The sequence below is a fragment of the Dromiciops gliroides genome, chromosome 1 (genome assembly GCF_019393635.1).
Source record: "Dromiciops gliroides isolate mDroGli1 chromosome 1, mDroGli1.pri, whole genome shotgun sequence".
Taxonomy (NCBI): Eukaryota; Metazoa; Chordata; class Mammalia; order Microbiotheria; family Microbiotheriidae; genus Dromiciops; species Dromiciops gliroides.
Genome location: NC_057861.1, coordinates 518269847 through 518296434, shown reverse-complemented (window position 1 = coordinate 518296434; position 26588 = coordinate 518269847). Strand labels below are relative to the sequence as shown.

The following is a 26588-nucleotide window of genomic DNA, read 5'->3' as shown; positions in this document are numbered from 1 at the left end:
AGAAATACAACTTTCAAAAACTTTAGAACTCAGATCAATGCAAAGAAAAACATGAGTCACAAATAATGAAATTGAAATATAACATACATTTCTTGCCAAAGAGGTAACAAATTTAAAATCCAGAAAGATACAAACTTTTTTGGATATGATCAAAGAGAGAATTTGTTTTACAGGATTATTTGTGGATGTATTGAGGACTTTTTTTATTTTTTCCCACTTACTCAATGGGGCCGAGAGGTAATGAGCACAACATATTAGTAAAAGGAAAAAATTTTAAAAGACTAAAGTTGCTTAGTGTATAATTTAGAAGCAATGAAGTAAAACTACTAAAGTGCTGCCAGAACCTGTACATTTCCCTTCTTACCAATAAGGACTACCCCCTCCCAAAAAAGAGATAATAGCAAAACATATTTATTCCATCATAGTAGGGAATTGGTGAACTACTAAAACAATATACTATATACTCTGTCAGACATGAATCTTGTACTATCTACTGAGCTGAATTTTTTTGTTATGGGAGAAAGGTTCAATTTGGGAGTGGAATAGGAAATGATTGTAATATAAAGACAAAAGACATCAATAAAGCATTTTTTTTTGAAGTTACACTAAAATATCATTTTACTTAATTATTTGATTGTTGGGAATATACTTGGTAAGTGTTATTAAAAACAAAAACAAAAACAAAAAAGCCTATCTTTTCAAATTTTTATAACTGCATTATATGGAATTACAAAAACACCTGGAAATAATCTAAATGTCTAACATTAGAAAAATGTTAAAATAAATTGGGACATAATAAAGAAATAGAATAGTATCATGCAATTAAGAGCAAGAGACAAGAGGAATACAAATCAGGTCAAATGACTACTATATATTTATTAAGCCATTATTATGTGCCAGACACAAAGTGCTGGGGATATAAAAAAGGGCAAAAATGAAGTCACAGCTCTCAAAGACTCCACAGTCTAATGAAATGGAGGAGAGAACATGAAAACAAATATATTCAAACAAGATATAAACAGAATAAATCAGATGATCAACAGAGGAAAGGGAAATCAGGAAAGGTTTCTTGTGGAAGAACAAAAGGTCAAGAATGTCAAGGAAATTAATGAAAAAAAATGTAAAGGGGAAGGTGGCCTAACCGTACCAGATCTAAAATGATATAATAAAGCAGCAAATATCAAAACGATCTGGTACTGGCTAAGAAACAGTGGAATAGGTTAGACACAGAAGACACAGTAGTAAATGACTATAGTAACCCACTGTTTGATAAACCCAAAGACTCCACAGCTTCTGGGATAAGAACTCACTATTTGACAAAAACTGCTGGGAAAATTGAAAAATAGCATGACAGAAACTAGGCATGCACCATATACCAAAAATAAGGTCAAAATGGGTACATGATTTAGGCATAAAGGGTGATACCACAGGCAAATTAGGAGAGGAAGGAATAGTTTACCTGTTAGATCTATGGAGAGGGAAAGAATTTATGACCAAACAAGAGATAGAGAATATTATGAAATGCAAAATGGAGCAATTTGATTACATTAAATTAAAAACTTTTTGCACAAATAAAACCAATGCAACCAAGATTAGAAGAAAAACAGAAGGCTGAGAAACTATTTTTACAGCCAGTGTTTCTGATAAAGGTCTCATTTCTAAAATATATAGAGAACTGAATGAAATTTATAAGAACACAAGTCATTCCCCAAATGAGAAATAGTCAAAGGATATGAACAGTTTTCAGATGAAGAAATTAATCAAATGAAAAATGCTCTAAATCATTACTGATTGGAAAAATAAAAATTAAAACACTTCACACCTATCAAATTGGCTAAAATGACAAAAAGGAAAATGATAAATGTTGGAGAAAATGTGGGAAAATTGGAACACTAATGTATTGTTGGTGGAGTTGTGAACTGATCCAACCATTCTGGAGAGCAATCTGGAATTATGCCCAAAGGAATATAAAACTGTATACCCTTTGATCCAGCAATAACACTATTAGGTCTGTATCCCAAAGATATCATTAAAAAGGTAAAAGGACCCACATGTAAAAAAATATTCATAGCAGCTCTTTTTGTAATGGCAAAGAATTGGAAATTGAGGGCATACCCATGAACTGGTGAATGGCTGAACAAGTTGTGGTATATGAACGCAATGGAATACTATTGTGCTATAAGAAATGATGAGCAGGTAGATTTCAGAAAAACTGGAAAGACAAGAACTTATGCTGGGTGAAGTGAGCAAAACCAGAACACTGTATACAGTAACAGCAATACTGTATGATAATTAACTGTGAAAGACTTAGTTCTTCTCAGCAATACAATGATGCAAGGCAATTCCAAAAGACTTATGATGGAAAATGCTCTCGACATCCAGAAAAAAGAACTTTTGAGTCAATGCAGATCAAAGTATACTATTTTTATTTTATTAATTGTTATTTTTTTCTTATGATTTTCCCCTTTTGTTATGATTCTTCTTTTGCAACATGACTAATATGGAAATATGTATAACATGATCTTGTGTGTATGTGTATAAACATGTATCTCCTTGCTGTCTTGGGGAGGGGAGAGGGAGAAAAAATTCGAACTCAAAATCTTACAAAAATTAATGTTGAAAACAATCTTTACATGTAATTGGAAAATAAAATACTACCAAGAAAAAAATAAGAAGGAAATAAAAGAAAACCTAGAGAAAAGAGGGTATTAAGAACAGTGTCAAAGGCTGCAGAGAGATTTAAAAGGATAACAACTGAGAAAAGGCCATTAGACTTAGCAATTAAGGGTAACTTTGGAGAGAATGGTTTCAGTTGAATGATGTCAGAAGACAGATGACAGAGTTAAGAAGAGATAAGCATCATTTATATGCCCTTCTCAAGGAATTTAGCCACAAGAGAAATGGGATGATAGCTAGTGGAAATGGATGGATCAAGTGAGGGTTGTTCTGTTTTTGTTTTTTTGCCGAAAAGAGGAGAAATGTCCATGTCTGTAGGGAGTAGGGAATCAGTCAGTAGAAACGGAGAGATTAAAGATAAGTGAGGGGGGAGGCTAGGTGGCGCAGTGGATAGAGCACCGGCCCTGGATTCAGGAGTACCTGAGTTCAAATCCGGCCTCAGACACTTAACACTTACTAGCTGTGTGACCCTGGGCAAGTCACTTAACCCCAACTGCCTCACTTAAAAAAAAAAAAAAAGATAAGTGAGGGAGTGAGTATGGTAGAGAAGGCAATCTGCTGGAGAAGATGGGATAGACTGGTAGGTATCACATACACAAAGACAGATTTGCCTTGACAAGGAGAAGGGCCATCTTTCGAAAAGGGATGAAGAAGCTGATAGTGGCAAAAGCATCTGAATGATGTAAGGAGAGATCTTGGTAAATGGCCTCAATTGTTTTTGGCAAAATATGAGGCAAAGATCTCAGCTGAGAAAGTGGGAGGAAGAGGCTCCACAGGAGGTTTGGGCAGTGATTAAAACGTTTAAAAAAGCCAATGCAATATGAGGATAGTTAATCAATTAGGGAGGAATAAAAGAACTGTCTTGGAGTAGGGAAGACTCAGTTGAAATTATGTAACGTAAATCTGTAATGGACCCAGTCAGCACTGACTTGATGGTTTTTTTCCTAGCTTAATTCAGCCACCTGTGTAGCAGCACTTAAATAGGAAAGAAGGTGGCCATGAATGGCAGGAATAATCCAAGGCATTAATCAGAGATAGGATAAAAGGCTAAGGGATTTGAAAAAGGAGGACAACAAAGAGTTGAACTGGTTCACCAGGTGGTCAGGATGTGGAACAGCCACAGTGTAGCCAGTGCTGCACTCTGCCCTTTTTCCAGGCCAGGTTAATGGCATGGGAAAGAACTGAGGGGGTAAAAGATTAGAGGTCATGGTGAAGATGAAGAACAGGGTTTGGAATTGAAATGTAAAGGGAGATGATGAATGACAACAGACTGTGATTAGATAAAAGAATTTCAGAGTTAATAAATATGGAAGTGGTATATTTCTGATGGCAAAATGTGTGGAGCTCAAGTCGGATAGTGGAGTAGACCATGAGAAACAAGGTGAAAACCTGTGAAGTTAAGGGTTTCAGGAAGTATCAACATTTATGCTTAAGTCCCCTCATATGAGGGCATGAGTTGGAGAGGAGAGAGACTGTGAGAGCCAGGCACTGAATTCATTAAGGAAAAAAGGGAAGTATTCTGGAGATCAGCAGACAACAGCTACCAAAATTTTGATTAGGTGTTAGATATGGAAAGAAAGAACCTTAAAAGAGGAAAGATTACTGAGTAATAACTGTAGAGGGAAAGCCTAGAAGTAGCTACACAGAGTAAAAAGTATGACAACTCTCCCATCTTGACCAGTGAGTTTAGGGGAATAAATCAAGGTGCTGGAAAGGGAAGCCGGGAGGCTATATCATAAAGAGGGAGTCAGGTTTCAGGCAGAAGTCAGAAGATGGAAGGGAAAATATTTTGGATAAAAGTAAATTTGTTACCTATGAAGCAAACATTCTAGAAAGCATAGTTGAAGGGGTGGGTAGCTGTAGAGTGGGACAATGTAGAATTTGGGTTGAGAGGAATAGGAATTAGAATCACAGGGATGGGGAAGTAGTTTGTAAATCAATGAAACATGAGGAATACATGAAGAACACAAAGGAATGCAACAAGAGGAATACAAAGAAATCTAGAAAGACTTTATGGAATAATGCAAAGTGAAAAAAAAACAAAATAACAAGAATGGTATACACAACCACAAAAGAGTAAAAGTGAATGAAAATGAAATGAGAAAGAATCCTGATGAGAACTTTGAGAGTGACTAAAAAGTATTATGATACTCTGAAGTGAGCTGGTGATACTAATGTTCAGAGCTTACTTCTGAAATTATGTAAAAGACTTTACTGGGATCTGAGTCATTTAACTCAAGCTTCCTTCTTTTCACATAAAAAAAATCTTTTAGCGGCAGCTGAGTGGCACAGTAGATAAAACACCAGCCCTAAATTCAGGAGGACCCAAGTTCAAATTCGGCCTCAGACACTTGACACTTACTAGCTGTGTGACCCTGGGCAAGTTACTTAACCCTAATTGCCACGCCCCTCCCAAACCCCCAACTCATTTAATATATAAATTTCTTAAAAATAAAAAGGATCGGGGCAGCTAGATGGTGCAGTGGATAGAGTACCGGCCCTGGATTCAGGAGGACCTGAGTTCAAATGCGGCCTCAGACATTTGACACTTACTAGCTGTGTGACCCTGGGCAAGTCAACCCTCATTGCCCCACAAAAAACAAAACCAAAAAATAAATAAAAAGGATCAGATACTGATCTATTTAGCAATTCCATTGTCATCATAATTTTTTATTTTGTTCTAATTAATTTACTCAGCTGTGAATGAATAGGGCATTTATAGCACAGGCTTATAAGACCGATGCTATAAAAGTCTGACTTTGCTGTGTGTCTTATCTCTTTTCTCCCTTGGTAACAGAAAACACTCTCTCATAGCACCCAGTCTGAAGTTATGAATTCATCTGGTTTGTTAGCAGGGCCCAGGCATAAGTTTGGATGGATTGGTGTAACACCATTACTGGTTGATGGTCGGCTTTGCTGATGTTGGGAGAGTATTAATTTTCCTGAATAAAGGATAGCAAACTATTCTCTAACAAAACAGAACCTGATCAAAGGGTCTAACTGATGTTCTCTAAGCAAAATAGACCATAACTCTATTACCTACCCCTGCCACCTCCCAATCATCTGCTTTCTCTGCTTTTGTCTAGCTGAAGCTTGCAAGACAGAAAGTCTACGAGTACATTGGGTCATTCCATCTAACCTCAAGGGGATCATCTCTTCACCTCTACAATCCATTTTTTTCCAGCTCTTTTTGACTTCCTATTATGCTTATCATGGAGTCTGCTATAAACCTTTTTCATTTTCCTCAAGATCTCTACCTCATCCTTGTCCTCTTTCTTACTCCTAGGCTTATCCCTAACTTCCTTCTTTTCACTTAAAAAAAAAACAAACCAATAACAAAAACAACCCAACAACTAACATACACACTCACACACACACACACACTCTCTCTCTCTCTCTTTCTCCCTGTTTCTGAGGAAGAAGCATTTCTCTCCCTGCCATGGAAAGATGAGACCATACTAGTATTTAAGGAGACGCTGCTTGTTCCATTTCTACTCTCTCAGATAATTTCCTTTTGCCTATAAAGGTATTCAAAACTTTCCTATCCTATAAAAACTTCTTTATAGTTTACATTATCTACTCGCCAATTCTCCACTCATTCATTTTTCAACCCATTATGAGAGGATTTTCTATCATTTATCTAAAATTGGTCTCTCAGAGGTCACTAATCTCCTCATAATCAAGCCATATGTTTTTTCAGTCTTCTTCAAGACAGATGACCATTTCAACCTTGAAATATCCTCCCCAAATTTTGTAACAATATAAAATTTCCGGATTCCTCTCCTACCTCTCAATCAATCCTTCAGTTTCTTTGATGACTTCTCCTGCTCACTAAGGTTTATTTTGATCTTAGCCCTTCTCTCCTTTGTAATCTTTATCAACCCCCAAGTTTCTATTATTTCCTTTACACAGAAGACTCTCAAAATCATTTCTAGTCTTACCCAATCCTGAGTTCCAGATCCATATTTTCTAATGACATGTTGGACATCTACACATGAGTATAGTGTTGGGAAATCAAATATGACATGCCTAGAGACAAATTAATCTCTGTGCTTTTCCCCCTCCCAACAACCCACCCTGTTCCCCCTTCTTCATATATTCTCTATTTTCAGTTTTGGCACTGCTATCCTTGATTACTTTCTCTCCCTGTCTCCACTCCATATCCAATCAATTACCATGCCCTGTTAATTGTACTTCAGCAATGACTCGCTTTCTCTACACTTTTTAGCATAAGGCCCTCATTATCTCTGATCTGAACTACTGAAATGGCCTGTTACTGAGCTCTCCTTTGCAATACATTTCAAAAGACATTTATCAAGTATCTACTATGTGAAAGGTACTATTTTAGTTCTGTTTCATTAAGGCTACCAAAGAAAGGAGTCTGGTAAAGCTGTTTAACCAAAACCAGGCATGTGAAAACCTGACACCTGAAAAGACGACAAACTAGTGGGCCTTTTGGGATATTTAAGTCTTTATGTTTTAAGTTTTATTGATTTATCTTGTAAACGTCAGTCATTTCTTGGTATGTGCCTCCCATGAAATTTAACACTCCCTTATAATAAAAAAAAAAACTTAAAAACCAAAGGCCATGACAATCACCTCTGACAGCATCAGTCCACTTTTTTTACTAAGAGGAAACAAGTGTTTTCATCATCAGGTCTCTAGAACCAAGATAGATATGTTTGAGGCAGCTACATGGCACAGTGGAGACAGCACAGGCCCTTGAGTAAGGAAAACCTGAGTTCAAATCTAGTCTCTGACAGTTAATAGCTGTGGGAACTTGGGCAAGTAGCTTAACTGTTTGCCTCAGTTTATTCAACTGTCAAATGGGGATTCAGCACCTACTTCACAGGGTTGTTGTGAGGACCAAATAAGCTAAGTGCTAAGGCACAGCACCTAACAGGCCCTACATAAATGCTTATTTCTTTCTTGATCACTGAAATTAATCTGAATTCAAGTGTCTTTTTATTTTCAATTTATGTTATTATAGTCATATATATTTCCTCTTGGTTCTACTTTCTTCTTCTATCAGTTCACACAAGCTACTTTGTGGAATTTATTATTTCTTATGGAGCAACACCACAGTTTCATAAACACATTTTATTCAAACCACTTCACCAATGATGAACATAAGCTTTGTTTCTGTGTTTTGACTACTACAAATAAATGTTGCCACAAATACTATGGTACATAAGGGACCTTTCTATCTTTAATTTCCTTGAAGTATATGCCCAATAATGTGATTAATGAGTCAAAGGTAATGAACAGTTTAATGACTTTTCTCACATAATTCCAAATTGTTTTCCTGAACAGCTGGACCAATTCCCAGTTGTCTCCAACAGTATATTAGTGATCCAATCTCCCTATAGCCCTTCCAGCATCTTTCATGGAAGAAAAGATAAGTGTGAAATATTTTAGTTTGTATTTCTCTGTTAGTTATTCTGAGAACTGTTTTATATGTATAATGATCATTTACATATCTCCTCCTTTGAAAAATGTTTACTTATATATGGCCTTTGACCACATAACAATTGAGGAATGGCTCTTGGTCTAATTTATTTGTGTTACTTCTCGAGAGACAGCTAGTACAAAGATACCCCTCTCCTAACCCGCACTGGACTACTTCTTTTCTTTACTCTTATGGTAATATATTTTTATTAAAGGAATAGATTTTAAAATTTTCATACAACAAAACTGGCCCCTTTCTGTCTTTTGTGATTTCCCTTATCTATCTCCTGTTTGGTATTCCATCTCTAACCACAGATTTGAAAGGTACCTCCTATTCTTTGCTAATTTCTAATTAAGAGTTTTAACAATGAACATCAAAACTCAGTTTGTTCAATAACTTTATTTATAGTGATCATTTAATTATTAGATTTGAAGTAACTCCCTCTGAATTCTCCTTAGGAATCTTTGGTCATTCTTATGTACTTTTCCTCTGCTCTCACTTACTCCTTTTTTCCACTGCATTATTTCATTAAGTCTTTTCCACATTTCTTAATATTCCCCATACTTTTTGGTTTCAATTATTTACAAGTTCTTTAATGTGACCTTTTAAAGTTTGCTTTCTTTCTCACTTGGTGCTTACAGTGGCACATGCCATAATTAGCTAATCTAAACCAATTTTCTTTTTTTTTTTTTTTAAAGGGCAGCCAGGTGGCTCACTGGATAGACTTCCAGGCCCAGAGTCATGAAGCCTCATCTTCCTGAATTCAAGACATTTACTAGCTGTGTGACTCTGGGCAAGTCACTTAACCCCAATTGCCTCACTAAAAAAAAACCAAACAAACAAAAAAAAAAAACAAAACTAAGTCAACAAAAATCTAATTGTTCTTCCTCACATAGCCCCCCAAAATGAAAAAGAAAAACCCTAGTAACAAATATAAATTAGTCAAGGAAAAAAATTTCCTGTATTATACATGTACAAAGATTTTATGTCTCAAACTGCACTCTAATCTATCTGTTCAATAATATGTTTAACATGGGTCCTCTGGAATCACTGTCAGTCATTTTGGTGATAAGAGCTCTTAAGTCTTTCTAAAATGCTTGTATTTACAATGTCATTGCTATTGTAAAAAATTGTTCTTCTCATCCTCACTTCATTTTGCCTAAATTGGTTCACAAAAGCCTTTCCAAGTTTCTCTGAACTTATCTCATATTGCATCATTTCTTATAGTATAATAGGATTCCATTAAGTTCATATAAATTATTTGTTTAGCCATTCTTCAACTGTTGGTCCTCTCTTAGTTTCCTGTTATTTGTCACTACAAACAGAGCTATTATAAGTATTTTTGTACATATAGGTCCTTAGGGGACATATACCTCATAAAGCTACTACCCAGTCAAAGTGTACACAGAGTTTAGTAACTTTTGGGACCAAAGTTCCCAATGACTTAAAGAATAATTGGACTAATTCACAGCTACAACAAATGATGTGCTAATGTGCCTCTTTTCCCACAGCCTCTCCAATATATTCCCACAATATTTTTTCAGCCTCTCCAAAATTTTCCTTTATTGTTAACTTTACCAATCTTATGGGTATGATGTAGAAACTCAGAATTGCTTGATTTGCATTTTTATAATCATTACTGGGACATTTTTTTCAAGTGGCTATTGATATCCTGGATTTCTTGACTATCCTGTTATTTTCCTGAAGCTATTAATCATCTCAAGAGGTAGTATGGCATGATGAAGAGAGATGGCTTTGTAATTGGGAAGTCCTAGGTTCAAATTTTACCCCTGACACAGACAAACTGTTTATATCAAACAATCTCTCATTGTTCCAAATGTTTTCTGACAGTAATTAAACTGTAGGATAGTTGCTGACTTGCACTTGTAAAAGGCGTTTCCTAACCAGGAGATCCCTATATTGATGAAATCACAGGCAGAGTCTAAAAAAAAATTACTGTAATTCCATTCTTCAACTAAGTCACAGGAATTTTTATTAAGATACCTGAAGAATGTGCTATACATACGTGTTTTATTTGAGTTTTTTAAGTGTACAATACTTTTTAAGCCTACCTTTTAGACGCTCCAACAAATCAATTTGTCCAGACGAAGCCATTGCTTCATCTTCAATACTTCCTTGTAACTGTTTAAGTACTTCCTGTAAAAAGAATCCCACATATAAACTTAACTAAATTTTGAATAAGTTATGAGAAATATGAGTAATTTGTTTATATTTTTTCACTTATTTGAGGGTCAAAATCCTTTTAGGTGAATAATAGCATTTAAGATTTTCTGCCAGTTAAAATCATCATCACCACCACCACCACCACCGACGTCAAAATAGTAGTGTGTATGATAAAAAAAGATAAAGTCTCTGACAGAAATTTCTGATGTAAAGTAGACAATACTGACTTGAACTGAGAAAGAGAAATTTAGAAGTACTAGATGGACACATTACATACATTTAATAAATGATACATTATTTTATTAAAGAATAAAGAGTTATATAATTATAGGATGGATATTTTCAGAAAAGAAGCACTGCCTCTTCTCATTAGGAAAGGCTTTGCATTGTACAATTAATAGGATTCTTTCTGGATGCTATTTGATGGAAGTGGGTAGGAGATTAAGCAGAGGAAGAGGTATTAAAGAAAGTTTCTCTGAGTGAAAGCAGCAGGCCAGCAATCTGAAGAGGAGAAAGAAAGTAAAATAGCTGCTCAAGTAGCTTTGTCAGAGCCCTTGAAAGGGAAGACAATTTTATATTGATCCTTAGATAATTCAAAGCAGCTATGAGATCTCAAATGATTTTTGACATATTAAGATTTTTATTTATTTCGCATTCAGATAACAACTTAAGTTTACAAAACATTTTCAACAACACTGTGAGGAAGGTGGTATACAACCATTATTATCCCCATTTTATAGATAAGTAAACTAATCTTCCAAAAGGTTTACTAGTTAAGTAGCATGCTGATAATATAAAAGTTGTGTGAGATTGATGTTACTAAATCTGTTTCCACTTTTTCCCCCAATGTTTCTTTGGAAATTCTGCATCTTTTATTCTTTTAAATGAATTTTGTTATAATTTTCTTTAGTTTCACAAAATAATCTTCTAATAGTTTGATTAGCATGGCATTGAATTTGTAAATTGATTTAAGCAGTCTTGTAATTTTTATTAATATTACTGCCACTCAAACATGAGCAATTATATGTGGGGTGACAATGATATTATTGTAGCCTTTGCTAAACATAACCAGCTGAATGTAACCATTCATCAGTTGAATAAGCCCCTATGGCTAATCGGTGGTACAAAGCCCATGCTCCACATTTTCTACCATAGAGAACAGCATTAGAAAAATCAATTACAATTTGGAAACCCCTGCCACTTTGGCGTGCAGAGAATTGGGGAACCAGTTAAAACGATGTGGTATACCCCAAACTCTAGCAGCATAATAATTTAACTTTAACAAGCTTTTCCTTCTGCAGGCAAACCACCAAAGCACATGGCCTTGTTTTCTGGCCTACCTCCATCTCCCCCACCCTTTTCCCCTTCCCCTACTTAACCGCTCCCTGAAGGGAAGCTGAGAGTTCTTCCAAAAGCTAGGTTCTTCCAGAACTTGCTCTCTCTCTGGTGTCTGCTGTCCCAGTGGCTGGAGCAACTGTAGACTGTCTAGGTTTTGGTGAGTTAATTATGGAAAACCCTAAATTCCTTTGAACTAGCTTAACTGGAAACGATCTGGGGATTGCATAGGTTAAGTTTAGAGTTAAAGTATTTATCAGTATTTCTTTTTTTCCTATTTCCTTATCTTTGATTTTTATTAGTTTTACCTTTGTTGTTTAATTAATTCCCAAGTAATAAAATCTGATCCTTTTATGAATTAAAGCCTAAAGGCTCCTTTCTTATTGGCCTGGGAGAAATATCTAAAAAGGGCAGTTCAGAGGGGAGGATGAACCTAAAAGGTCCCTCATTATTTCCGGGACCCCAATATTAAGGCGAGTTACCCAAATAACGCTCCGTATATCAAATTTTGGCCCTCACAGCTGAAACTGAAACCCTTATAATTCCAAGTCCAGTATTTATTCCTATTTATCACACTGCCTCAATATTAGTGTTAAGGATGGCAGACGAATGAATCAAATCACCTCATCCCACAAAAAGGTAATTCTCAAACTGTTCCACACCAGTAGACTCATGATGGAAAATGTTCTCTACATCTAGGAAAAGAACTATGGAGTCTGAAGGTAAAGCAAAGCATACTATTTTCACTTCTCTTTTTTTCCTTCTCATGGTTTTTCTCTTTTGTTCTCATTCTTCTTTCACAACAAGATTAATGTAGAAATGTTTAACATGATTGTACTGTATAACCTATATCAAATTAGTTGCTGGGGGAGGAGAGTGGAGAGAAGGGGGAAAAACCTACATGTACAAAAGTATTTATAGCACTTCTTTTTGTGGTGGCAAAGAACTGGACGTAGGTGATGCCCATCAACTGGGGAATGGCTGAACAAGTTGTAGTACATAAATGTAATGGAATACTATTGTGCTATAGGAAATGGTGAGCAAGTTGATTTCAGAAAAAAAATGAAAAAATTTAAATGAACTGATAGAAAGTGAAATAAGTAGAAAACAGAAGAACACAGTACACAATAACAAAAACACTGTATGATAATGAACTATTACTGACTTAGCTCTTCTCAGCAATACAATGATCCAAAAAAATTCCAAAGGATTCATTATGGAAAATGTTATCCAAAACCAGAGTAAGAATTGATGGATTCTGAATGTAGATTGAAACATATTATTTTATTTTTCTTTTCTTTTTTGTTTAATATTTTGTCCTGTTTCTTCTTTCACAACTTGATTAATATGGATGTTTTACATGATTGCACATATATAATGTAGATCAAATCGCTTACCATCTTAGGAAGGGGAGAGGTAAGGGACAGAGGGAGAAAATTTTTAATTCTGATTTTTAAAAAAATTATATTAGAAATTATCTTTACATGTAATAGGGGAAAAATACTATTTGGAAAAAAGGGAAGAAGAAAACCAAATTACCAGTATCAAAAATGAAAAGGGTGAAACTCACCTCCAATGAGAAGGGAATTAAAGCAGTTCTTAGAAAATATCTTACCTAATTATGTGCCAATAAATCTAACAATCTAAGTGAAATGGAAGAATATTTATGAAAATGTAAATTGCCTACATTAACAGAGGAGGAAATAGCATAGTTAAATAACTATTTTAGAAAAAGAAACTGAAGCCATGAATGAACTCCCTAAGAAAAAATCTCTAGGACCAGATGGATTCACAAGTGAATTTGACCAAACATTTAAAGAACAATTAATTCCAATACCATATAAACAATCTGGAAAAATAGGTAAAAAAGGAAGTCCTACCAATTTCCTTTTATGATAGAAATATGGAGCTGATACCTATATGAGGAAGAACCAAAACAAAGAAAGAAAAATACAGACCAGTTTACTTAATGAATATTGATGCAAAAATTTTAAATAAAACACTAGCAAGGAGATTATAACAATCTATCACAAAGATCTTACACTACAACTAGGTGGAATTTATACCAGTAATGTTGGGCTAGTTTAATAATAGGGAAAGTATCAGCAAAACTGACTACAACAATAATAAAAACAATAAAAATCATATGATTGTCTCAATAGATGCAGAAAAGGGTTCTGACAAAATATAACACTAATTCCTACTTTAAAAACACCAGAAAGCAAAAGCTCTCCCTGAAATATGAAATTAGTATCTACCTGAAACAAACAGTAAACACCTGTAATGGGAATAAGCTAGAAACCTTCCCAATAAGATCACAGGTGAAACAAGGATAGCATTATTCCCATTATTATTCGGTATTGTACAAGAAATGCTAGCAACAGCAATAAGAGAAAGAGAAATTTAAAGAACTGGAATAGGCAGTGAGGAAACAAAACTCTCTCTTTGCAGATGATATGATTATATTAGGATTAGAGAATGCTAAAGAATCAGCTAAAAACTTGTTAAAATAATTAACTTCAGCAAAGTTGCAAAATATAAAATAAATGCAAGGAAATCAACATTTTAAAATATTACCAACAAAGCTCAGCAGAAAGAGAATAAGAAATCCCATTTAAAATAACTTGGAGAGGGAGCAGCTAGGTGGCACACTGACCCCTGGATTCAGGAGGACCTGAGTTCAAATCCAACCTTAGACACTTGACACTAGCTGTGTGACCTTGGGCAAGTCACTTAATCCTCATTGCACTGTCCTCCCCCCAATAATAACAACTTGGGAGTCTACCTGCCAAGACAAACCCAGGAACCATATGAATACAATTCCAAAACACTTTCCACACAAATGAAGTCCAACATAAACATTATTAACTGCTTATGGGTTGACCAAGCCAAATAACAATTCTACCTAAATTTTTTTACTTATATTCAGTTCCATGCCAATCAAATTGCCAGAAAATTATTTTATGCAGTTACAAAAAATAATATCAAAATTCATCTGGAAGAACAAAAGGTCAAGAATATTAAGAGAATCAGTAGAAAAAAAAATGTGATGAAAGGTGCCCTAGTAGTACCAGATCTCAACTGTTATTACGAGTGGAAATCATTTTTTAAAATGATACTGGGGGCAGGTAGGTGGCACAGTGGATAGAGCACCGGCCCTGGAGTCAGGAGGACCTGAGTTCAAAGCCCGCCTCAGACACAACACTTACTAGCTGTATGACCCTGGGCAAGTCACTTAACCCCAATTGCCTCACACACACACATTAAAAAAAAAAAGATACTGGCTAAAAAATAGAGTGGTAATCAGTGGAATAGACTAGGAACACAATACACAGCAGGAAATGGCCATAGTGATCTAGTATTTGATAAACACAAAGATCTAAGCATCTGGGACAAGAACAAACTGATTAATAAAAATGGCTTGGAAAACTGAAAAGCTTTTTGGCAGAAACCAGAACCAACAACTATAGTATACAGTAAGATAAGGTCAAACTTGGTATATGATTTGTACATAAAGGATGATATCACTAAGCAAATTACTGGAGCATGGAATAGTTTACTTTCCAGATCTATGGATAAGAAAAGAATTTATAACCAAACAAGAAATAGCATTACGAGATGTAAAAAGAATAATTTTGATTACACTAAAGTTTTGCATTAAAAAAACCTGTTCTATTCTTGCCTCAAGGAAATTTGTAATACTTAAGGGATGCAGGTGGACACCTTCACCATTCATGTTTAGCTCTTTTAACCTATCATAATATGTTACCCACTCAGGAAGTCCTATTCTTTGTTCTATATTCCCTAACCCTATAAAAGAAAAGCTGTGCCCCTCATTCAAGGTTTTAGCTTTGCTGAGGAAGCTGAGGTTCTATTTATTGGTAAATTTGTACTTTAATACTAAATTGAGCATGCTTGGAACTTAGTGCCTAAGTACACCTTAATTTTACTTGTTTATAGAGTCAAGATTAGAACAAACACAGGAAAGGGGGGAAAAAACAAACAAGTTTTTCTGAAAAAGGTCTCATTTCTCAAATATATAGAGAACCAAGTCACATTTATAGGAATATGCATCATTCCCCAAATAACACATGATCAAAGGATATGAAAAGGCAGTTGTCAGATGAAGAAATCAAAGTGATCTATACTCATATGAAAAAAATGCTCTAAATCACCACTTTTTGAGAAATGCAAATTGAAAAAACTCCAAGGTATCACCTCACACCTATAAGATTGGCCAACATAACAGGAAAAGAAAATGACAAATTTCTGAGAGGATGTGGGAAAATTGGGAATCGTAAAGTGATCCTACTATTCGAGAGAAGAATTTGGAACTATGGCAAAAGGGCTATAAAACTGTGCATACCCTTTGATTCAAGAATGCTACTACTAGGTCTTCATCCTAAGAGAGCAAAGAAAAAGGAATATACACACAGACACACATACACGTATATATACAATATATACATATATATGTATATAATGTATGTATATATATACACACACAAAAGTATTTATAGCAGCTTTTGGGGGTGCAAAGAATTGGAAATGGAGGGGATACCCATCAACTGGGTAATAGCTATGGAATACTATTGTGCTGTAAGAAATGACAAAAATACCTGAGAAAGCTCATATCCACTGATGCAAAGTAAAGGGAGCAGAACCAGTAAAACATTGTACAGAAGGACAGCAACAGGGGTATAGAGGTATTCAGGGAAGACTAGTACCTCTGGTATTGCTATGAGGAATGCCTAGTCCTCTGCAAGGTTGCTTTTTACCTTTGCTGTCCACTTGATTGACCCAACTCTCACCTGTGGCTCCAAGAAGCTGTAGCATGCACAGCGGCCACACCCTGGTAAACCATTTAGACAGATGGGCTAAACAAGGTTGAGGGTAACCGAGGGGTCTCAAACCCGTCAATGAGTTAGGGAGTGTCTACCCAAATATGTAAAGACTTCCCCTGGCAGAATGGGAGGATGAAAACAGTTTGTTCCAACAGCCAGGAAGGCAGAGGCAGCAAGTGCTATGGTTAGACAATGAAGCTGCCAGGGTCATTCACTGAATCCTGAGCCATTACCAGTCATCTTGACCTTTTTAAAATCATAAACATATTTTATTATTTTCCAATGACATGTTTTCAAGATAGTTTTCAAAAGATTTTGAGTTCCAAATTTTTCTCCCTCCCTCCCCAAGAAAGAAAGCAATCTGATATAGGTTATATATGTACAATCACATTAAACATATTTCTGCATTAGTCATGTTGTCAAAGAAGAATCAGAACAAAAGGCAAAACCTAAAAAAAAAAAAAACCAGCCAAAAAGTATAAACAGTATGCTTCAATTTGCATTCAGAATCCACAGTTCTTTTTTTTCTGGATGTAGAGAACATTTTCCATCATGAATTCTTTGCAATTGTCTTGAGAAGAGTCAAGTCTATCACAGATGATAGTCACACAATGTTGCTGTTACTGTGTACAATGTTCTCCTGGTTCTGCTCATTTCACTCAGCATCAGTCCATTTAAGTCCTTCCAGGTTTTTCTGAAATCAGCCTGCTCATCATTTCTTACAGCACACTAGTATTCCATTACATTCACATACCACAACTTGTTCAGTCATTCCCCAATTGATGGGCATTCCCTCAATTTCCAATTCTTTGCCACCACAAAGAGAGCTGCTATAAATTTGTCATCTTGACTTCTGTCTTGCCACTGGACTATGATTGACTCTGGAAGAGAGAGTGTGGCTGAAGACTTAAACTCTGCCTCACTTAAATCCAACTTAGGCACAAGTCAAAAGATATTACCGATACCATTTTACCATTTTTAGCAAGTGAAGCTTAGAGAGATGCAGGATTCTTGGCCCAATAAAAAAGCAGATGAAATTCTGTTTTATGCTGATGGTAACAATCCAAAGTTCTTTTGTGATGCCCTGAAGGCTATTTAAAGGCCAAAGGCCTATCTATGGTACACCTCAACTACTCAGTGCTGATGGAGCCACACTGATTAGTAATAAGAACGTGATGCTGGAGAAATGGACTGAACACTTCTGTAAGTCCTCTCAACAGACCATCATCAATCAATGCTGAAGCCACTGACCAGATACCTCAGGTTGAAGTCAGTCTCTTTCTAGCCAAACCTGCAACTGAGTAAGATTTTGGAATGCTATTAGGGCTCTTCTTGTGTGGCAAAGCACCTGGTGCTGAGTCTATTCCTGCTGAGATTTATAAGATAAGGGATCCACTGTTCATACAAAAGCAAAAAGAAATTATCCCTGAGGATTTCAAGGATGCCTCCAATGTCCATATACATAAAGGAAAAAGGAAACAGATTGTCCTGTGACAATTTGGGAGGAGGGTTGGGGGAGTGTCTCACTATTAGTTAATGCTGTTGAGATTCTTACCAAAATCCTCCTTAATAAGTTTGATTCTTTACCTGGGAGATAGTCATGTATCCAAGAGCCAGTATGGCTTCAGAAAAGAACAAGGAATGGCCAACACAGTGGCTGTTGCCTGACAACTCCAAAAGAAATGCCAGGAGGAGAACAGAGGTCTGTACAAAATATTCATTGATCTGACTGTCAGTCGAGTGCTGGTGGAGGATCATGGCTACCTGGAGAAGTTTATCGGTACTATATTTCAGTTTCATGATGGCATGCTTGCACGGGTTCAGGATAATGAATGATACTCTCATCCTTTCCCAATCACTGATAAAGTGAAGCAGAGCTTTGGGCTTGCTCACATACTTTCCTGCAATGTTGTAAGATGCCTTCAATGAGAATAAAAAAGGCATCAAGATCATCTGTCACACTGATGGTAAATTACTTAACTTGAAAAGGCTACAAAGCCAAAACTAAAGCAGAGGAAGATCTGATGCATGACTTTTTGTTTGCAGATGACTGTACACTCAATATAGCCTCTGAGGCCGAGTATGGATTGATTGTCTGCTGCTTGTGCTAATTTTGGCCTGACAATTAACATTAAGAAAACAGGTTCTCTAACCAGCTAGCACTGCACCATCCATACATGAAACCATCAGTTACAGCCAATGAAGCTTTTGAATGCTGTGGACAAGTTCACTTATTTAGGCAGTATTCTTTCCAAGATTGATGGATGCATTGCCAGAACTAGCTCAGTGTTTGGGAGGCTATGAAGGAAAGTATGGAAGAATAGAGGTCTTGGGCTGCCTACCAAACTGAAGGTCTACAGAACCATTTTGCTTACCTCATTGTTGTATACCTGCAAAACCTAGATAGTGTACCAATCATTTCCATTTGAACTGTCTTAGGAAGACTGCCAATATAAGGTACTGGATACTGAGGTCCTTTCTCAAATTAAGCTGCCACGCATTCAAAGTCTACTATAGACAGTACAACTCGGATGGACTGGCCACATTGTTTGAATGCCAAAAGTATGTTTGTCTAAAAGACTCTTCTACAGAGAACTCACACAAGGCAAGTACTCACACGGAGGTGAGAAGCAATATAAGAACAATAGAGGGGCACTTTCAAGGTTTCTCTGAAGACCTGTGAAATCGACTGTGAGACATGAGAGATGCTGGCACAGAGCATGATGTTCCTGCATCAAGGAAGGTGATATGTATAGATATATAGATATAGATATTCTATGAACAAAGCAGTATTGTAGTAACTCAAAACAAATGTGAAATGCACAAATTTTGAAACATCACCACTCCAAATGTTCATATAGACTATCTGTGCCCAACCTGTGGTAGAGGCATTCTAAGCACATATTGGTCTGACCAGCTACAGCTGGATACACTGTACCTTGACCTCAACAGAATGATGTCATTTTAATTATCTTTGAGCATGAAGAACAACAACCAACAATGATCAACTATGAATGACATAGCTATTCTCAGCAATAGAATGATCTAAGGCAATTCCAAAGGACTCATGATGGAAAAATGTTATTTAAAAAAAAATTAAACTCTAAATTTTAAAAAACAAATGTTAAAAATTTTTGTTTACATGTAATTGAGAAAAAATGTAATGTAAAAAAACCACAAGAAATGACAAGCAGAATTATTGCAGAAATATATGAAGACTTATATGAACTGATGCCAAATCAAATGAGCAGAACTAGGAGAATGCTACACAGTAACTGCAATATTATATGATGATCAACTGTGAATGACTTAGTAATTCTAAGCAATACAATGATTCAAGACAAATCTGAAGGACTTATGAAAAATGCTGTCCACTTCCAGAGAAAGAACTGATGTAGTCTGAATACATACTTTTTATATTTTATTTTTCTTGTTCTTTTTTGTCTTATTTCTTTTACAACATGGCTAAAATGTAAATGTTTTATATGACTGCACATGTATAAATGATAGCAATTTTCTTGCCTTCTCAAGGAGAGGAGAGAAGAGAATTTGGAACTCAGAATTTACAAATTGATTTTACATGTAATTGAGAAGAAAAATTTTAAATAAAGCAATAAATATTTTTTAAAAGAGCAAATGAGATTATCAAGGGAAACAATTTTAAGAGAGGACAGGGGCAGCTAGGTGACCCAGTGGATAGAGTACTGGCCCTGGAGTCAGGAGGACCTGAGTTCAAATCTAGCCTCAGACACTTAACATTTACTAGCTGTGTGACCCTGGGAAAGTTGCTTAACCCCAATTGCCTCACCAAAAAAAAAAGAATTTTAAGAGAGGACAAAAAGATGACTGGGAAGTAGGACTAAAATAAATATGAGTAAAATGCAAAATTTGTTTATCACATTTGTACCTTAGCAAAGATAATTGGTCACCACTGTGAAAATATTTTTGATAACTAGGGCTAATTTTGGGGGGACTAAACTATGGATGACTAATCTGGGGACTTTTGACTATTTGGCTGACTTCGTTAATTTAATGTGGGCCGTTTATAAAGTTCCACCACACTGCTCCCAAACTAATAGACTAAAGATTAAGAAGCCTCTTAACTAAATAATCGAAGCAGAGTTTATTTATGAGATACTATTTCAAATTAGGAATACAGGGAAATAAAGTGTACAACCTGACTGCTTTCCAGCGGTCTCTTTCCACTGCGTCTCTTTCCCACCTGCTGCGCCTTGAACTTCTTGAATACAATAAGGACCTTAGCCGCCTCCGGCCTCAGGGCACTTACACTTTCCCTGGTTTGTATTAAGGCCTGTAACCTTGTCAGCCCTGTCTCTCCTTTTCCGAACCTAACTCTCCTCCATCCTTGTCTGTGCTCCCCTCTAGTCAGCCCCTCCTTGCTCCTCTAGTCTGTCCTCTTCTAGTCAGCCCCCCTCCTAGTCTGTCCTCCTGGTCTATATATACCTTTTCTTCTCTCCACTCAAATCTCAGGGCTTCCTTCACCCCCACAGACCAAGCTAATCCGCCAGCCAGAGCTGCAAGGGGGGAGGGGGGGTGCTCTCGAGCCTCATGCCTCAGTACAGGCTATCTGGGATAGCTCCACTCAGGTCGGAGGGAGCTGGGGGCTTTTTTTTCCCGCCCCCCAGCTGTCTGACCTAGCGTCTTCTATAGCCCATGGGGCTTTTTTCCGCTCAGCTGAAGCTGAGGAGGAGGGGGAGAGACCCTGAGGGCCTAAGGCTTTCTAATCTCAGCCTAAAGGTAGGGTCCCCAAATCAAAATAAATTTCCACACCACCAATCTTTTCGAAAATTTTTCCAACATCACAGTTAGCTTTTATTAATGAAAATTATGCAGTGCTGCCTGTATATTCACCCAGAACTTCAATCAAATAAAAGACAGTAAAACCAGAATGTCAAGAGCCAGAAGGGACTTTAGGATTATGTAGTTCAAATATTTAATTTTCAAACTGAACAAACTAAGGTCCAGATCAAGACAATGATTCAAGATAATTCCATTAAGACTCATGATGAAAAATACTATCCATTTCCAGAGAAAGAAGTGATGAATTCTGACTTTTTAAACTTTATTTTCCTTGTTTTGTATTTCTGTGTACTTTCTTTTGCAACATGGCCAACAGGGAAATATGTTTTGCATGACATCACATGTATAATCTACAAATATTGTTTGCCTTCTCATGGGGTGGAAGAGGAGAAGAAAGGAGAGGATTTAGAACTCAAATTTTTTTTAATGAATGTAAAATATTTTTACATATAACTGGGAAGTATTTAACAAAAATACACATATATGCACATGTACATACATGTTTATTTATTTATTCACACATATGTATGTTTGTATTTTTTAAAGGATCAAATAGCTAGTAACTACCAGACTCCCTACTTGAATGCAGTTATTCTTTTTTGGTGAGGCAACTGGGGTTAAGTGACTTGCCCAGGGTCACACAGCTAGTAAGTGTCTAGTCGTCTGAGGCCAGCTTTGAACCCAGGTCCTCCTGAATCCAGGGTTGGTGCTCTATCTACCGTGCCACCTAACTGCCCCTGAATGCAGTTATTCTAACTTCAAAACTAGTGTTCTTTTCCTTATATGATATTGCCTCAGCCCAGACCTTAATCTCAGCAATAGCAGCTTTTACAACATTTGAATTAATGATATATGGTTTAGGAAAACTTCTATCTCAACTGCCTTTTATGTCAGTCACCATCAATATACCTTTTGAATTTCATTTTCTTTATTTTCTCTCTGCCCCCAGTTCTTGCTTGGTACCCAGAGTAACTCCTCAATTTCCTCTCCTCTATTTGATTAGTTCATAGTATATACAGCATATACATAAAGAAAAATGAACAAATGTGTCTATACCCCTTCCTCAGAGAAACTAATCCTCACACAGCTATTAAACACAAAGCCAACTGTGGAAACCCAGTACACTAAGGTTTCTATTGTATTATAGAAATTAAGAATTCTAAGACTGTCCTTGGTCTGGTATTCTTAACATTCCTGGGCTCCCTTAAATCAGGGACTATTATCAAAAGAGAGAATATAGTTCATTTCATAAAGAATTTATAGTAATTAGCAAGATGGGGGGAATGTTATTTTGTTAAGCAACTATCATAGAACAAATCAAGGTGATGGTGGTTGTTTTTTTTAACCCTTTCATTTACCCTATGCCAGACTGAAAAAGAGTGTAGTATTTCCAGGAAGAAAAGACAACATGCCATAATTAACATTAGAATTGTTCTATTTGGTAAATCAAAAATTCTAACTTAACTATGTACTTTTGTTTTACTTTTGCTATGAAAATTTCTTCATCTTCTGTTCCAGTTACTATAATTGTGAATCAGAACTTTTGTAGGAAGGTTTTCCTGATTAGGAGTACTTCTGTGGGTCAGACATGTCTGACAGCTCTGGCTAAATAAAGGATACAGAATGCTTTTCTTCTACAGTTCAATGGCGGTGCCTCAGAATCCAACAACTGAGAGAAGTCAGCACCACCAAGGATTGCTCCTCTGGGAGAAAAAACAAAAAACAAAAAAACAAAACTCTAGGCCAACAACTAAAGGTAAAGAGGCCTTTTAAAATCTCTTAAGGGTTCTTTTCAGAATGCAGCTGCCTCATCTCACTCCTGAGGGTTTTTGTTTTTTTAAGCCAATTCCATCAGACATGCTAAGAGGTATTTGGATTAATGCACGCTTGTGTCCATGACTGTGCCTGTAGCTACTTCCTGTATTATGAGCCCTAAGCAAGGGGTTCTTAACTTTTTTGTGTGTCCTAGAATCCTTTAGCAGATTAGTGAAGTCTACAGACTCTGTTTTAGACTCTATTTAAATATCTGGGAGGGAGGGGGAGAAATGCACAAAATTACAAAGGAAACCAATTGAAATAGTTGTAGAAATATTTTTTAAAACAAGTTCATAAAACACAGGTTATTAACCCCTTAACCATTCTTAAAAAAGACTTTATATTGTGTGATATTCACACATTATCAGTTGGTCATATCAGACTAAATCAGTTTCAATTTCATTAGACCATTTCTAATTCCATTAGGGAAATGACTCAATGAGCTTTGAGAGATTAGTCAAACCGGACATTCTGCTATCTTATAATGCCTTCGAATCAACAACTAATGGCCCTGATTAGTGACTAAGAACTTAATCAGTCCAATTCCTTTGGGAATCCTGAACCTTGTGACTCTATGTCTTATATAATTTTATATAAGAGGCAAGTTTAGTTCCCCACACTGCTGGTGGTTTAGTTTATGTACGTGAATTTGTTCTGTGTTTAAATATAAACCAGTCATGAATTTTAAGACTATCTAGACATGAACCGGACATGGATGAAAAAAATGCAGCATGGCAATAATAAGTGCTGCTAGAATATGACCCATTTCCCTGTTATTCAGGTAAAGCTTAGACCAGAATCCCAACAAGTCAGTGAGGCCCAGACCCCACTTCTTGCTCTAGGAACTTAATCAAATCAACACTACCATTCCTGTTAAGGAATGTCAACAACAGTCTATAGATCCTTCAGGCAAAACAATTATCTTCTCTTATTTTCTTATTTGTCTTTAGCTTCCATTATCTAATCTGGAGAGGCAGCTAGGTGGGGCAGTGGATAGAACCCTGACCATATATATATATAAAAATCTTGCCACTGGGCCCAAATGGCAATGGAGGAGAGAATGAGGTTGGTAACCTTGCACAGCCTTCCTTCACTTAAATCCAATTCAGTACAAGTCAAGACATCACCCCAATGTCATGGTCCTCTTTGAGAATGAAAGACAAACAACATCAATCTAAAAGATTTTGTTCCTCAAGGACACCAGAACCCTCATTATACCTGAGGGAATCCTTTTCTTGTTGTCTTAGTAAATTGTGTTGCCACAGTTCAAAATTTATTGAATTTTCTTCATTTTCATCTTCTGTTTCACTGTTCATATAAATTTTCTTTCAATAGAGCAACAATATTGTCATGCCTACCTCATTTGCCTGATAAATAATAGTTGGTAAACCAGTCAAAATTAATGAAACACATACCATAAGTCCTTTTGTTAACATCCTGGTTGGTTTTTCAAGTTACTAAATACTATAATTATTAATGCTATTATAATATATAATGTAGAAGTTTATCCTACTGTTGAAACCAACTTGAAAGTAGTTACAAAGTAACTGATGAAAGTGACTAGATGCTGTTAAAAAACCAGTACATCTGCTATATGCCACCTACACAGTTACAGAATAACTGTAGCTACCTTTGGATTCACATCTTATTTGTACTACAGAAATTCACTCTTGGACTTGAATGTTAGAGTTTTGTACTAGAGGAGATGGCAATGACAAGGTGGTAGAGAGGTCAAACAGGATATGCCAGAAAATTAACCTTGTAGGTCAGTTTAGCCATTCATGAGGACATTTTTTAAAAAATATCAAAAGGAAAGAAACAAGAATAACTCTAAAAAAGGGTAGAGAGAACTACTGAATGCAAACAGAAGATACCCCAAAAAGTGATTAATCCACTGAAAGATTTTTGGGAATTCAGGAAACAAAGATATACTTATATAAGCAGAAGCAAAAGTACTAAAGGAGAATGACAATCAGAAGAAATGAAGGAAGAAAAGTGGTAATCAAGCAGAAAAGCATTCGGACAAGAAATCAAGATATAGGAAAAGGTCAGAGAGAAAAAGACAAAGCAGAAAGAGTAAAGGAAGTGACATTTGTGATAGATGCTTTTCAGTACTATTTGGGAAAACAATGAATGGCTCATGATCTATCAATAACAGTAGAGGAGGCTTTCAGATTTAATTCATTCTTAGAAGAACTTCTATAACTTCGAAATAGCAAGAATGCTTTCCAAAAATCCTAAAGAAAAAGCAATCTTATTTCTTTAAACATTATATCTTTCACCTAATGAAATTAATTACTGTACTTTTTATATCTAAATTGGGGGGCGGGCAATGAGGGTTAAGTGATTTGCCCAGGGTCATACAGCTAATAAATGTCAAGTGTCTGAGGTCAAATTTGAACTCAGGTCCTCCTGAATCCAGGTCTGGTGCTTTATCTACTGCGCCACTTAGCTACCCCTTATATCTAAATTCTTAAAAAGATTTAGTAGGAAGATATGAGCATTCATTTTTATTTTGCCAACTTCCAGAAATATTCAATTGTTCACAGAAAGCCGTTTAATTTTTCTTGTTTATTAAGGTGTTAACTTTTTATACGATCAATTTGGTAACTTCCAGTGCCAATTAAACTGATGAATCATCAAAGATATATCCACATACTGTATCCTGTATGCATAGGCAAGCTACGCTTCCCTTTTATTTACTGGCTATATTGTAGAATCCATCTCCAAAAGTTCTGTCTTTTTTGGAACTTACAAACCTCACATTCTCCCAATTTTTATCGTAATATTCATCACTTTTTTTTTTTAAAAAAAGGGAAACTATCCTCTAACAAAACTTTTCTCTCAATCTAAATAGAGAATTTTAAGAGTAAAATGGAAATAGCGCTTTTGTTCAAAATAAAAACAGCAACATGGTATGCATTTCTTCATTTTATACCCATTAAAAGAGATTAAAGTTCAGGTGTCTGGAATCAGCAGCTTTGTCAGGTATTGCTTTAAGATTAGAGTCATCAAGTTCCTTATCAATGATTGGAAAATTATACTAGAATCCATTCCTTCCCTTGTCACCTAACTTTCGCAGTTTCTTGAAACCTTAACCTCACACCTCATCCTTATTATCTTACACTGGAAAGACTGATAGCACTCTTTCATAATTCTTTTTTTAGGAAGACAAACATGGAGTGAGAAATCCACCTAGTTATAGGGCACTTGAAGTATTTTCAATGTTCCATATCTGCTGGAATTTCTAATTCAACTTTATCATTAAATATATTCACCTTTACTAAAATCCCTATCCATAAAATATAAAACTTCAACAACTCCAAACATCTCCTGACATAGAATTCAGAAAGCTAAATGACAAATTATTTTCTTCCCATAGCCTCCATTATGTTGGACAAGAGATGTCCTGCACCAGAAAGCCATTCAGGACAAGAAAATCCCCACCAAAATCCTCAGCAAGA

The 26588-nt window shown here is 36.0% G+C and overlaps 1 protein-coding gene across 9 annotated transcripts in view; it reads right to left on the bottom strand.

The window, feature by feature from the left end:
• APC (APC regulator of WNT signaling pathway) overlaps positions 1 to 26588 on the bottom strand; it is a 149538-nt gene that overhangs the window by 92594 nt on the left and 30356 nt on the right. For 8 of the 9 annotated variants that reach the window (XM_043978865.1, XM_043978864.1, XM_043978870.1 and 5 more), the window contains one exon: positions 10198 to 10282. The exons of the other annotated variant lie outside the window; for it this stretch is intronic. In XM_043978865.1, the coding sequence (XP_043834800.1) occupies positions 10198 to 10282 (85 nt within the window). The remainder of the gene's footprint in view (positions 1 to 10197; positions 10283 to 26588) is intronic. 9 annotated transcript variants of the gene reach the window in all.